Source organism: Gymnoscopelus braueri (genome assembly GCF_963280865.1).
Source record: "Gymnoscopelus braueri genome assembly, chromosome: 8".
Classification (NCBI taxonomy): Eukaryota; Metazoa; Chordata; class Actinopteri; order Myctophiformes; family Myctophidae; genus Gymnoscopelus; species Gymnoscopelus braueri.
This window is the reverse complement of record NC_137609.1, coordinates 46,120,218-46,134,471: the sequence shown is the minus strand read 5'-3', so window position 1 is coordinate 46,134,471 and position 14,254 is coordinate 46,120,218. Positions and strand designations below refer to the sequence as shown.

Here is a 14,254-nt window from a genome sequence, read left to right as displayed (position 1 = left end):
TGACTTCCATTATCAAATTAACCATTTGAAACCCATATTCTGGGGGAAAACATTAGCCAAAAATAGCTGATCTACTATAAGCTCACAACATATGTTAGCTGCCAGTAACAGTGTATTGGAAGCACAGCTTTTGTAGAGGTGTTGAATTTAGATCTACCGAACTGCATTTTCTATCCCTGTATCATGTCTTCTGAATGGCACCTTTTCCCCCCATCACAAAGAGGAATTGTTCAGACATAAGGAATTGAGGTGTAGCCTAGATCGAGTTAATTGTTCCGTGTTAAGTTTATCTACAATATTAATGCATAACAGATCTGTAATAACATTACTTGGCTACCAAGCTCTAAGTTCATATGACGCTATTTATCAACCAAGGACTCAGTTGCCTGATAAATTATCCAAAAAGAAGGAATTAATGAGTGCCTTGACCCTTCATCCACCAGGGCAAATAAATGACAACAGAGACATTAGCTTTATACAGAATTAGGCAAACTGTATTTTACTTTGTTATAAAATCCATAAAATATACATAACTTACTATTTGCACAATATAGCAGAGCATTACAACAAATAATGCAATATCATGTTAACACAAGAGTCTGATAAGACTGAATAGTGGGACACCGGTGAAGCTGAACACCTTTTTACTTTCTTGTGCCACTGGCGGCTACAGCCAGCAATGAAATGATTCACAAGTGATTAATGATGACATTCAGGAACTAAACATTCAGAACTAAAATCCGTTAATTCAACTCGGAGAGTGAACAAATGTCACCAAACGTGATTTTCAAAGTGGGGGCCAGGGCCAATTGGAAAGAATAAATTATAATTAAAAAAATTCATAAGATTATTGTGCCAGTTCAACACTTTGAACCTGCCGTCGCTCTTTTGGGCATTCAGTTATTGTCCAAAAACTTTGCAGCACATCTTGTAGATCGTCTATTTCCGCTATTTCCATTGTTTTATTTGTTCGGTATTTTAAGCCGTTTCACAAGAGGGGCTGGGCTGCATTTGGTCCATTTGGTTACATTTGTACACTTTTAGAGTAAACGACACTTACACTCAGGATCGGACTGTGAAGGGAATTAAAAGAGCCATAAACATAATATCCATAAGGGTTGTTAAATAAATTATACCTGCAAAACAACTAAAGTAGACCCCACTATATATTTTTTTTAAAAGGACACCCTATAACACTACAGTGATTGTACCAGCTAACTCATTGCACTTTTTCACCAGTCACTTATCAGTCATTTTAAAAAAACTCGGGAAACACATTCTAATTATGTATTTTGAGCTCACAATTGTCAAATGGCGTAAAAACACTAATACTATGGAATGCAAATAATTGGTGAATTAGGCTACTAGTAATTGGAAAACTGCAGTGCCTTTGGGAGAAGGCACTTAACCTGATTTCCATGAAACACCTGGACTCATTTATGGCACGGTGTAAGTGCAGCAGTTGCTACGGTACCATAAAGGTATTGGAAGAGCATTTATCTTGAAAGAAGTAATCAGGTGTTCTCCAGATAGTGGGATCTAGGGCCCCATCTTGCACGCCGCCTAGGCATAAGGGCTAAGACAGGGCCCCTATTCTCTTTCTGACATCTTTTCTCATGGCAACCTGAGCTTTCACTGTAATAGAGATATTTTATCTGTGCATCACATTAATAGTTAGTCCAAGAGAGGGCGCCACTGCATCTGTATGTAGAGTTTGTACAAAGAAGCCCGTTTGCGTCTAACAAATCACACCAATGTACCAGACAAGCATAGCTCACAATGTTCCAGTTAGAAGCATCATAACATTTTGTCATTAATGCACTTGAAAATAGACATCAAATAATTGGACATTTTTGAACAGTACAGAATATAATGTCCATGTTGCTTTGTACAGTATGCAGATATCCAAGTTTATTCTATGACTTCTAAAATGGAAAATAAACATGATTTGCAAATAGTGTGTGCCACAATCACAACAAATACAGTCATATCACTGTGATTGTGATTGAGAATTTTGATTAGAACGTTCCACTTACAGTATATTGACAATGACATGATGTCCATATCAGTATCAGACCTGTAACCTTCACCACTTTCAACCTGTTGTCCCTATGTTGGGCATTTCATTATATATTTCCTCTTTTTTCCCCTATGTTTTCAGAAAGACTTACAAAACGATTTGCAAAAATAGCTCGATTTACAAGCTTGTCGATTGGCTATTTTCACCTTTTGTTATAAGACGAAGTGTATAGGGCTTAATTGGTTAAAGAATCTACCATAGCACCACAAGATCAGTAATCTGGTGATAAGGCAGTACATCCTAAATCTCTTTCAATTGCTGCAGTGTACACATAAGACCAACAAGCAGCATGTTGGCAGAATGTTCAATAACGGCCTTGCAATGGGTGAACAGGCAAGGCAATAGCCACCATCTTTCTTGATTGTAACAGATACAAAGTCATTAACTTGGACTTAGCACAAATTTAAATTAATTAAATGATTTAGGGTAGTACAGAGGGTAAAATATTATCTGGCATGATGTCCTTTTATTCCTTTAGGAACACATTATCCAATATGTGATGATCAGATCATAATAAATCATCCAATATGCTTTCAAGCTGGCTTTGGGTTGACTGAGAATAAGGCCCTACCGTTACTTAAACTATTAATCCATCGCAAAGTGTGCCTGAGAGAGTCCTTGAAATCATTAATAACAATGATAATGACAACTGACATGTATAGACTGCATACCAAGAAGAGATCTCAATATAATGAGAAAATGTCAACAGTGCAAGAAAATGTGTTGACATTAGAAGAAAACCTAACCAAATTCCTTTTGGAGATGAATGCAATACACTTCTGTAGCGAGCAAGGATTGTGATGCAGTAATGAAAATACAATCTTTTTCTTGTCTTGGACATTCTGACACGATCAAACATATTGATATTACTATGATTTCTGTACAATATCAGATTTTTTCGTCTAAAACCCCATAAGTAAATTAGTTTTGGATGGGGGTTGACCCGAGTTACCACACCATCTAAGAACACGATTCCATATGGATAAACTAGTATTATGCTTCTTTTCTCAAGTTAAACAAGGGTCAGGGGCTGTAAATGTATGTACCAGTTACACCACAACGTGCACTGACAATGCAAAACGCCTATTCCAAAAAAATATCCATTTGAATGTATACAGAAACTTTTAACAAAAACCTATTCATTTTGCCAAGTGTGTAAAACATCTTGGGAGCCTTCCATCTTTCTCTGTGATGACATTAAAGAGTCTGGGAGAGTAAAGGGTGATTCATACTCAGTTGCGCATTGGTTTCGTGCAATCAAAACAGCCGATCTACAACGCGCCGCAGCGGTATGCCTTTGTGAGCCTATGCATCGGCTATTTTCAGTGTGCAACATGTCACACAACTATGCGAGTACAAATCGAGGGTAACTTTACTAACTGTAGTGTATAGCTGATATTCCAGTATACGTATTGTATACTATAGAAAAGTTTCCAAACGTCTATATACATATAAAGTATATAGTAATTTTTTAGAACTAAGATAATAGCATATGACTTTATGAACTTTGCCTCTCATTTGGAAGCTCTCAATACCAATTTTGGCAACTTTTAGTAGTCCCATTCCTGCTTTTGAGAGCGGCATGATTCTTTTGCCAGTGCTTGCATTAACAGCTCGCGATTGAAAATGGCACCATATGTGGTGTTTGCAGAGGAGGAATGTCACCCTACCCAACAGCTCCAATATTTAAACACAAAGGAAGATCTTTATCTCAGCCAGACGCAAGTCATTAATATGGGATGTTTGGCGTTTATACTTTTGTTAGAAGTTGAAGATACACTTTAACCCCGTCGGGTGGAAACCTTTGGATTGTTTGTAAGAGGATCACAATGGAAATAAGTCCTGGACTAACCACGATTGGTTATAACCTGTGTTATTACTTACTAACTAAACTATGCCCAAAACCTTGACTTTTCAGGAAATGGAGAAAATAACCTGTGATCCAATGGATCCAGGCTCTTTTTAATACTTTTCATTACTTAGAAAACCCAAAGACTCACTTTCAAAATGTTTCAAAAGTAGACAGAAAGAAAATAGCTGATCTACATCAAGCTCACAAGCTGACATGTTGCGAGCTTGTAGATCGGCCATTTTTCGCAACTTTTGTGTGCTATTCTTGCATGACGAAGTTGGACGTTAATTTACGAAGAAAAAATAAATAAGTTTAAACATGAAGATACAAGGTTTCTGCCCGACAGCAACGATTTGAGGTCATTATTTGAAGCCATTTTATAACCGTGTATTTTTTATGAAGCTGGCTCTATTGGTATAACTTATCATGAAGATGAATAGTAATGGTATTGATCATGAGAATCACATTGTAGTTAACCTATGTGAAGGATAGAAGTCTTTAAAATGACGGCATCAGAACCAGAAGTTAGAGTTATTTACATGTAGGTATATATTCACTGAATCCCGGTTGAATTTGAAGGCGTCCTCTCATATCAAAGATACCAAGGAATCACAACAGGGATGGAAAATTAAGAATTAAAATATGAACTTACCCTTAAATCCTAAACACTCCTTGGACAGATGACTAGTAGCTTATAGTTGGAGGTGTATGGAAAGCTTGCAGATCTGCTGTTTTTGCAATTTTCAAAAACGGTCCAATTTGTCCATTTTGAAAGAACTTACTAGAATTTTCAAAACATTGCGTAAATAGTAGATCTCCAGGCTCACAATGCGTAGTTAACAGCATACACGATCACTGATGGGAACAGGAAAACTGAAAGCAAATGACACAAAACGACCGGCTTACAAAAACCTTCAACTAACTCATTCATTAAAATATTATGGTAGCAGCATGATAGAGATTTTCAAAAGAAATGACGGAGCCTAGCGCACTGGTTCCCAACGTCAGGTCCGGTCCGGGGACCCCCAGGGGTCCAAATTGACCCTTATGGGTCTGTAACTCTGAGGGTGTACAAATGGGACCCACATTTTGCAGTGTAGGTTTGGGGTATTTCCAGTATACCATAGTTTAGGTCAGAGATTTTCAGCCCTTTTCATTTCAAGTTATGCATTAAGGGCTTTTCATACATGCCTTGTAATTCAGGTAGGGAGGAGCGGGCAATATGACAGGCGCAACGACAAGCGGGCGCACTCCTGTGAAACTGTCGCATTCGTGCACCTTAGCAGGTTCCTGGTTTACTCGTGATCCTAGTTTACTGAGGCACTACACTGTCTCTCTGCATTTGATGTATGTGTTTACCTTGCTTATTGTAAGTCGCTCTGGTTAATAGTAAATAGTGATTTGTGCAAACCTATCGCATTTGTTCTACGCAACGTGTTAAAAACGCATCTATTCCCACGAGGAGCCAAGTGAGACCAACGGAGGTGTTATATCGCTGCCCGTCTCAAAAAAAGCCCCTTTAGTCCACGGACCCCCAATTGATACCATTTTCTTTCTCTGGGACACCCATCTTCCATTTGTACACGCTCACAATTACAGAACTGTAAGGGTCCATTTGGACACCTGGTGGTGGTCCCTGAAACCTTCATTGAGAAACTGTGTCCTAGAAGATCATTTCTGCAATATTTCGGCAATTTCTTCCGTATCTCTTTGTCGTCAGTTCTTGTAATCGGGGGTGATCAATCATCCACTCACATCAACCCAGGTTCGGACGAAGACAAAAGCACCCATTCAGGACATTCATAGTGTTTCGTGGTCCACCCCCCCCCCCCCCCCCCCCACACCCGGGGGCCGTAAAGGTGAACATATAGCGCGGTCCATACTCCTTCCGACCCTCCTATCTTTTCTTCGGAAAGGGAGGTGAAATAACTACAAATTGACGCCATTCCGAGCTTCGGAAAGGGCGATCCCAGAACTTTCCCTCGGAACCCGTGCACCTCCACGATGTCCGTGCTCTCTCCGAACTATAGTTCGGGAAGCCTTTCCGAACCGGGAGATCTTCCGACGTCGGGAAGGAGCACGTATTGACCCGTAGGTTCCCCCCTCCAGTCCACGTTTCACCACCACGTGATCTTAAACTCATAGATGGGCCTCTTACAGTAGTAGTGGTTGATGAGGTGCTTGTCGCAGACGCCGATGCACTGCTGGTCGGCGGTGATGCCGCGCTCCGCCAGGTCGCTGACGATGCAGTGCAGCAGGTCGTACACGTCCGCCACCGCCTCCCACGGCCCGAAGGAGACGTCCACCTCGCAGTGGTGCTCGAACAGCTTGGCCTCGCTGTCGCTGCGCTCGAAGCGCAGCGAGTTGAAGAGCGGCCGCTCGTACGGCGTGATGGGCATCTCCTCCTTGTACACGCAGATCTTCAGCTTGGCGAAGCGCGCCTTCCGCTGCATGGCCCGCAGCTTCGCTATCTCCACGATGCGCTCCAGATTGTCTGGAAGGAGGAAGGAATAGTTTTTTTTTTTCATGTTTTTAGTGATTCAGGAAAGCAAAAAGAAAGAAGAATGAATGTTTAGATTTACTACCTCCAGCAGGACGGCACCTATTTAACACTGCATTCTAACACAGCCCATTTTCTGCCAAGCAGACTAGATGTCTGTGGATTCCATAAAGTGAACTTAGTACTACAAATGAGACAGTAAATGGTGAACTTACTATTCAGATTATTTCATAAGAATAATATTCCATCACTCTCATTTTCACAATATTGGCAATTAAAACTAAATTATTATTTCATAGTAGCAGGTTTTATTGAATGGCATTTTAACAGGCACATATCCAGCCCAAGGCAACAGCTTGTCTCGTCTTATATTACCGTACTGATAACAAATTCTCAGCACAGCTCACAAGTGTGGAGGAAATGCCAACCTGGAACTTAAATGGCAACAGAAAATGACAAATGTATTTTTACTGTAGAACCATTCAAGAGTATAAATGGATTTCAGGTTCCTATAACTAATGTGCGGATGACTAAGGGGGGTAATACTGCCTTCTTCTGTGTATTTCTCCTGACGGAATGCATAGTATGCCCATGACCAGGGCAGGAATTTCAGGGAGGCCACGAAGGCCATGGCCGTCGTTGCCCCACAGTTTGGCCTTGTACCCCACAAAAAAAAGTACCTGCCCTGAGGCCACAGTGGCCTTAATGCCCCAGCTGACTGTACCACTTTCTCCTCTGTCTTTTTCTTGTCAATATGTAGACACCAGTGTCTCTTTCTTTCCAGTGTGTCTTTAGTTGTGATTATGAATTCTTCACTTCCCTGGGTGAAGAATTCACTCACTTCACTTCCTCTTTAAACCAATCCAGTGACTTTGATTGGTGCAGGGCTGAGCATGGATCAGATTGTAAATACCATATTTTTTTTATTTCACTGCAGATAGTCTACATATTACATTTACAATCATCCTTAACCCTTAAATTCAATTAATTCTTTGCAATGGATTGATGGCCTTCCTGCCCTGGCATTTGGCCTTAGTCCCCTAAAAAAATGGACAACATCAAAGGCCAAGAGGCATTGCCCCTAAAATGACGAAATTCCAGGCCTGCCCATGACGTTGTTTTGTGTTCTCGGGGCCCATCATGTCACATCAAAGGTGTATATTCTGTATGCCCGAAGGTGGGAAACGACATGTTTGAGTGTCTGGTAAATAATATTTAATAATTCTGTATATTCCTCCTTCGAATGGGGAAGTGCACAGTTCTGGCGTCAAACACTGCGTTTTACATTATTGGGCATGTTGTTTCACATTATCGGCCGCACATTCATTCCGTATGCCCGAAGACGTGAAGCGACTAGTTAAACGTCACGGCTGTACACTAACGCATAGACATAGGGTATTTTTTACCCACACAATACGTATATGATCTCACATCAGAACAACGGGATTTAAGTTAAAAATGTGCTATGTGTAACTCTGAGTGTGTACAAATGGAACCAAATGGACCCGTAATTTTGCACACGCTCAGAGTTAAATTAACACAGAGGTTTTTACTGTGCAGATTCAGATCAAATGAATGCCAGCCACACCTTTGTAGTAGGGGAGCAGGTCCAGAAAAGCCTGCCGCACCTTCTCTCCGGTGAGTGGCTGTCTGGCCTCCAGGCTGTCCAGCAAGGGTCCCATGGCGTAGTACTGTGCTTCCCGGTGCACCGCCCTGACCCGGTCTCTGTGAGGTAGCTCGCCTTCTCGCAGGAACTTTAGGATGTCACTTTGAAAGGGAAACGATATACCGTTTGACACACACGACCCGTGTGACAGTACAAAGGCAATATAATACTGGCTTATCTACAGCATCTGAATCAATGACACACAGACCAATGCAGAATAGAAATCGTATTGTACCCATGCAGAAACTCCTCTTGGCTTCATTGTTGTGTATTTAAAATATAAAGATACAAGACAATAGATATTATGCCTCAAACACCACCACAACATAGCATAATGTCCAGCATACATTCACGTTCAGGTTGTAAATAAATGACCAAATGCACTTAAGTAAAGTCATAAAAACGTGTAATAATAAATCTATATTATATTAATATTGTGATATGTGAGACTAGATATGGTCTGGGATATCATAATATTCATGATATTATAAGGCCACGTGTTATCTTTTCCTCTTATGAAAGCCTACATTACAGTAAAGTGATGTAAAGCTCTGAACTTACCTGGCTGTTCCAGCTATACCAGTATTTCCCTTTACCCACTTAGTTATTATATAGGCATTACTGATGATTATTTATCAAAAATATCATTATGTAAATATTTTTGTGAAAGCACCAATAATCATCCCCAACATGGCTAAGGGGTAATTTGTCAAAACTATTGTGACATTAGATTTTGTCCATATCAGCCAGTCCTAGTCCTAAAAATAGCAGATATACAAGCTCATAGCGCAGCACCGAGTGCCGCGCTATGAGCTTGTAGATCTGCTATTTTAGAAAAATCTTGAAAATGTGTGCAAATCTTTGAATATATATATATATATATATATATATATATATATATATATATATATTTAATGGTAGGGTAAGTGATTTAATTTGGTTGAAATAAGTGTTAAATAGCTCTATATTCTGATAGTACTCATTGCTATAGAGTGTTTGTTCAGTAAAAGGAGTCTCCCATGTCTCTCCAGCTCTTTATTAAACAGAAAAGGCATTTTCAGTGCTCTCTCCTGATTGGCTTAAATGTTGTCACCTACCTGAAAATGTACTATATTCTGTTTACTAAAGAGCTGGAGAGACCCCTGTGACCAAACAAACGCTCTGTAGCAATGATTACTATCAGAATATAGTACTTTTTAACAACAACAACAAAAATATATATACATATATCCCTTACCCTACCTTTAAAGCGAACATTAGTAACTCAATCTGGGGGTCCCTGGAAAACAATATTTTGAGATGGGGGTCCACGGCCAAATACATATAATTTGGGGGCTACTTGACATGAAAAAGTTTGAGCACCACTGATATAGTAACTTAAGTTTTTCAGAAAACTGTTAGAATTTAGAAGACATTTTGTAGAATCGGCCTCAGGTCATAATGGGTTAACAAAAAGGGGACCCAAGAAAATGCCCCAAATCTTAAGTGTTCATTTAACACTTGGGTTAAATCAGGATTTCACTGTGTATACTGTATATTCCTGGTGGTCAGAGGCACTAATAGTGCAACGCTGCTCACCCGAAGTACGCCCCATCCCGGTCAATGAAAAAGCGTCCCTCTGCGTCGCGCGGGATGTGATGCCGTCCGCTGAACATGGCGGCCAGCATGGTGTCCTCGTAGCGCCGCAGTGTGGACAGGCGGGTGGTGAAGAAGGTGCCCCCCACGTTGAGAGGAATGACCTCTGGGAACTGGATGGGATCAGATGGAAAGGGAAGCAGGTGAGGTCACACACTGGAGAAAATTAGACTCACACAGTGAGGGTTACGATAATTAATTTACTCTTGGTGTATTTAGGAAGCTGGAAATTGTACGATAACAAGGAAGAGATTAATCACATCAACCCTGTCACCCCTCTTTCTTTCTTCCTTGCGATGTGACGTGTTGTGAGCTTGTAGATCAGCTATTCTCTCGATTATTCTGTCTATTTTTGCGTGTGTTTTTCATTGAGTAAATAGGGCTTAAGTTGTCAAGAGAACGGTTTAGAAGGTGACACTAACATGTTTGTCAACAGCTGTCACATATCCAGATTATAAATTGATTCAATGGAAATTTAATGGCCCCATAAACTTTGGTGCAATCTATTAGGCCATCTTTTCTAAAAATGGTTTTCCTGTCACATATTTATATACAGTATTATCATTGCAAATTCCACGATCTCTTCTTTCCTGCAACGCATAACCATAAAGATACATCTGACTAAACTGGGTCTCATTTGAGGTGGATGATTTAAAGTTTGCATCATTTCATTCTAGACATGGGTGTTATTCACTTAACATCTGGAGTATACATTACACAATGATGCATCAAAACATGTGCAATTCAATTTCCCCTTTTCCGCAGTGCAAAACACTCCAAATGTTTATGTGGTGATATTTGACTGAAAATGGTTGACTGACAGGGGCACATTTAAGGTGGCTGATTGAAAGTGCGGATCGCTTCCTTCAAGAAGCAGAGCTTGGATTTTCTAAATGCCAAACGACATAATAGCCTATTGGCATTTGGCAGCTTAAAGAGACCACAGGATTATCCTGTGGTTATATACTGGCCATATGGGGATCCATCAGCTCGGCTTGGACATTATAAGACCTGACACGTAACAGGTAGTCATGACCCAGCTAGTGGCTACAGAGCACTGCCATGTGAGCCAATGCCAGTGGACAGACCCCTGAAGAATAACTGTGTGTGTGTAATATAATTAATCTGTTGCATGTACTGTAAAACGTGTCTGTAGAAATAGAGGTGGACAGGAGACATGTCAATACAATATTATTATATTGCATAGATAGATAAATAGATAGATCTTTATTGACCTCTGTGGTGAAATGCAGGTGTTGTTGCAGCAATAACAATAAGCATGAAACACAGAATAGGTAGGCTACAGGTGAGAGTTGAGTGATATGACTATTAGATTTTTTTTCTTTTTCTTTTAATAAGTAGACTTAACATCTGACGCTAGCCCTTTGACTGGGTATGTACAGTATAATCTATTTCTAAGTACACAAGTTTAGGTCAGTCCAATGCAACTAGTTGCAACTCCTTGCGACTGCCATTGGGGATAACGGTTGCAAGTAGTTGCATGTTGCGTGGCGAATCATTGGTGATCTATAAATGAATGGATAATATGTGTGTTTACAGAGTATATTGACAGAGGATATCACAGCCAGACCACACAAATGCAACTCCTTGCAACTTGTAACTAATTAGTAATTACTTGCAACTACTTGCAACCATTTATCCCCAATGGCAGTCAGTTGCAAGGAGTTGGACTGGCCTTAAAGGACGACTTCACCCATTTTCAACCTATCTTCACATAATTGGTCCTCACTAATACTCATGAAAAAATAGTTTTAAAAAAACCTACTTGGTCTGTGTCTCATCGTAGGGCAGTGGACAGTCCAGAAACCTGTCTACCAGTGACATCATCGTTAGGCAGGATTTTTTTCCCCAACAAGATTTCACATTTTTTATTTAGATTTTTATTAACGTGAGAACAATGGCTTCTATTATTGCATTGCAACTTTCCAGGAATAGAAAGCCTGCAGTTTCTATTAGCTTGGATTCCCCATCGATGATGTCACTGGTAGACGGGACTCGGAACTTTCCACAGCCCTCCTCTGAGACAGAACGAGTAGGGGGGAAAAAATGGTACCATTTTATCATGAGCATTAGTGAGGACCAATTATATGAAGATGGGTGAAGTCGTCCTTTAAAATGGTTTTGTTGCAAGAAGTTGCGACTAGTTTCATTGGTGTGGACTGTGGACTGGCCTTGAGGCTGATGTAATAGTCTACATCAGTGGGTAGGCTATTATATATTGTATATACAGTATGTACAGTCACTCAACACAACAGTGAACATAATCATAATGAGTGCCATGCCATCTATCAACACACTGACACATGTACCGCTGTTATCCCAACAGCAGGCATGTTGTGTAGTGCAGTGGTTCTCAAAGTGGGGTCCGGGGACCCCCAGGGGTCCTTGGAGGGAGTTCCAGGGGGTCCCCAGCAAAAGCAGTTAATATAGCCTGAGAATTATTTTAACCACTTTATACGTTGGCTATTCAAAAATAACAGATCTACAAGCTCACAGCGCGTCCCTGTGCGTGCTGCGCTGCGAGTCTGTACGTTATTTTTTTAAGATTTTAAAAAAATGTCGAAAATGTTTTTTTTTTTATCATTTTGATAACTAATTTCTTTTTTTAACATAAATCTTGGTTCTGGGGGTCCCTGGCAAACCCTTTTTCAGATGGGGGTCCGCGGCCAAATACATTACAATTTGAAGATCTTTTTTAGAACTATACTGGACATCATCACTGGACTGGTCCATGTGAAAATGTGCCACAGAGAGTCAAGTAGGAGTCATTCATCCAAGAACAGAACGTATCCACGCTGGAGTGGACGGACGGACACACACACACACACACACACACACACACACACACACACACACACACACACACACACACGCCCTGAATTCAGAGGCGTTCCTGTGCTGTGTGTGTACAGTATGCTAGCGGTACAGTAGCAATAACACACCCACACACACACAGGGCCCCATACATACTGTAACGGTAATAATACCTCCTGCGATGCACTGAAGGTCGAGCGGAGCGCCTTGCCCAGGTTCATGTTAGGAGCCGCGGCGATGGCCAGCGGCTTTCTGAAATCCTCCTCCCCGGGATCCGAACTCGCCATGGCGGCGGCACTGGCATGATGGTCGCCCGCCGCGGGGGTCTTGTTATTGGTGGTGGTGATGGTGTTGTTGTCGCTGTGGTCGCTGGAGAACACCACCATCACCCTGGGCAGCGGCAGCGTCCGCTGTCTCTCCTGGACGAAGCGCCTCACCCGCGAAGTGCCCGGCCCCGCCGCCGAAGAAGAAGCGGCCGCCGCCGCGGACGGTAATAACGGGCCACCGGGGATGTTGAACGAGTGGACGGACGGGGGGTTGAGGAGGTGGCGGGGGTCGCCGCCGCCGTTGTTGTGGGCCGGGGGTGGTTCGTCGGATCCATTCTGCTGCATGCACGCACACCAGCGACGTTTGTTGTTGTTGTTGTTGTTGTTCTAGTGGCCAGCTGAGCAGAGGATCGGGGGGGCCCCGGGGTGGGTGAGGAGGACAGGTCCGATCCCGATGCAGTGATCGCTATGGAAACACTACGATGGATCCACGCTGGAACACAACACAGCCTCCCTCCCACAGTCCCAGGCAGCCAAGCAGAAAGAACTCAGTCAGTGTTGCCAGGTTCTGTGAGAGAAACAAGCAATCAGCCGAACCAGGTCTACGAAAACAAGCCCAAAAGAAGCAACTAGACTCCACTAGAGGCTAGCCTAGAGGACTTTAAACCTACAGCATAATGCAGCGTGATGGGGACGCTACAGTGTATACACATCGGCAAAATAGCAGATCTACAGTAGCAGGCTATATTTAAAAAAAAAGTCTTGAAATAAAGTGTGGAATATTATGATTTTTGTACACAAATCTGGTACGGGGGAAGCCCTGAAACATGACTGTCCGACGAGCGTCATGTGAAAAAATCCGAAAAAAAACGCAACCCTCAACTACCAATATTTACAAGCAACTTCACAGAAAATAAGCCCAAAGTCACCTATAATAAGCGGACATGGCAACCCTGGTGTGGCTCAGGGGAGGCACCCGTCAGATAAATCCACTGTAAATTCCTCTCTGCAGCCAGGGTTCCGTCTGCAAGCAAGGATATTACAGCTGTTATTAAATATTAATAATTTTATGACAGTAATATATCGTTGCAATTACAAACACAAAACCAAACATCAGTGGTTGTGGCAGAATGAATGCCGCACACCAGACAAAAATCACGTGGTTGACAATAATAAACCAGTGTCTGAACTGGTGTTACGCCGAAATGGGTGACCTAATATGAGGAGTAAGCTGTACTACAGTGGTAGCAGCTCATAGGTTGATGTTTTGATTGATGTAGTTTATTTAGTAAGACATGAGAATAGTACATGACAGTACATAACAGTACATGGAAGTACAAATTCACAATACAAGGTCTACTAAACTGGAACTCTCATTAAGCACTAAGCTTGTTTAAGATGAGAACCCCATGCACACAAA

General features: G+C 41.6%; 1 protein-coding gene across 1 annotated transcript; it reads right to left on the bottom strand.

Moving 5' to 3' along the window:
* Positions 1–547: 547 nt before the first annotated feature.
* Positions 548–13,343, bottom strand: kctd7 (potassium channel tetramerization domain containing 7). Its single transcript, XM_080434602.1, has 4 exons — positions 12,742–13,343; positions 9,677–9,846; positions 8,021–8,199; positions 548–6,426 (listed from the first exon to the last, which is right to left on the bottom strand). The coding sequence occupies exons 1-4, from the start codon at positions 13,177–13,179 to the stop codon at positions 6,050–6,052; spliced, it is 1,164 nt and encodes a 387-aa protein (XP_080290728.1). The 5' UTR covers positions 13,180–13,343; the 3' UTR covers positions 548–6,049.
* Between the last annotated feature and the right edge of the window lie 911 nt (positions 13,344–14,254).

Bases quoted from the DNA above. Each gene is read 5' to 3' on its own strand.
- kctd7 (XM_080434602.1), bottom strand. From the start codon at position 13,179: ATGCAGCAGAATGGATCCGACGAACCACCCCCGGCCCACAACAACGGC. The intron at 9,847-12,741 runs GTATTATTACCG...GATCCCATCCAG, and splicing joins CCTTCAGTGCATCGCAGGAG to TTCCCAGAGGTCATTCCTCT. The intron at 6,427-8,020 runs GTGTGGCTGGCA...TCCTCCTTCCAG, and splicing joins CCTGCTCCCCTACTACAAAG to ACAATCTGGAGCGCATCGTG.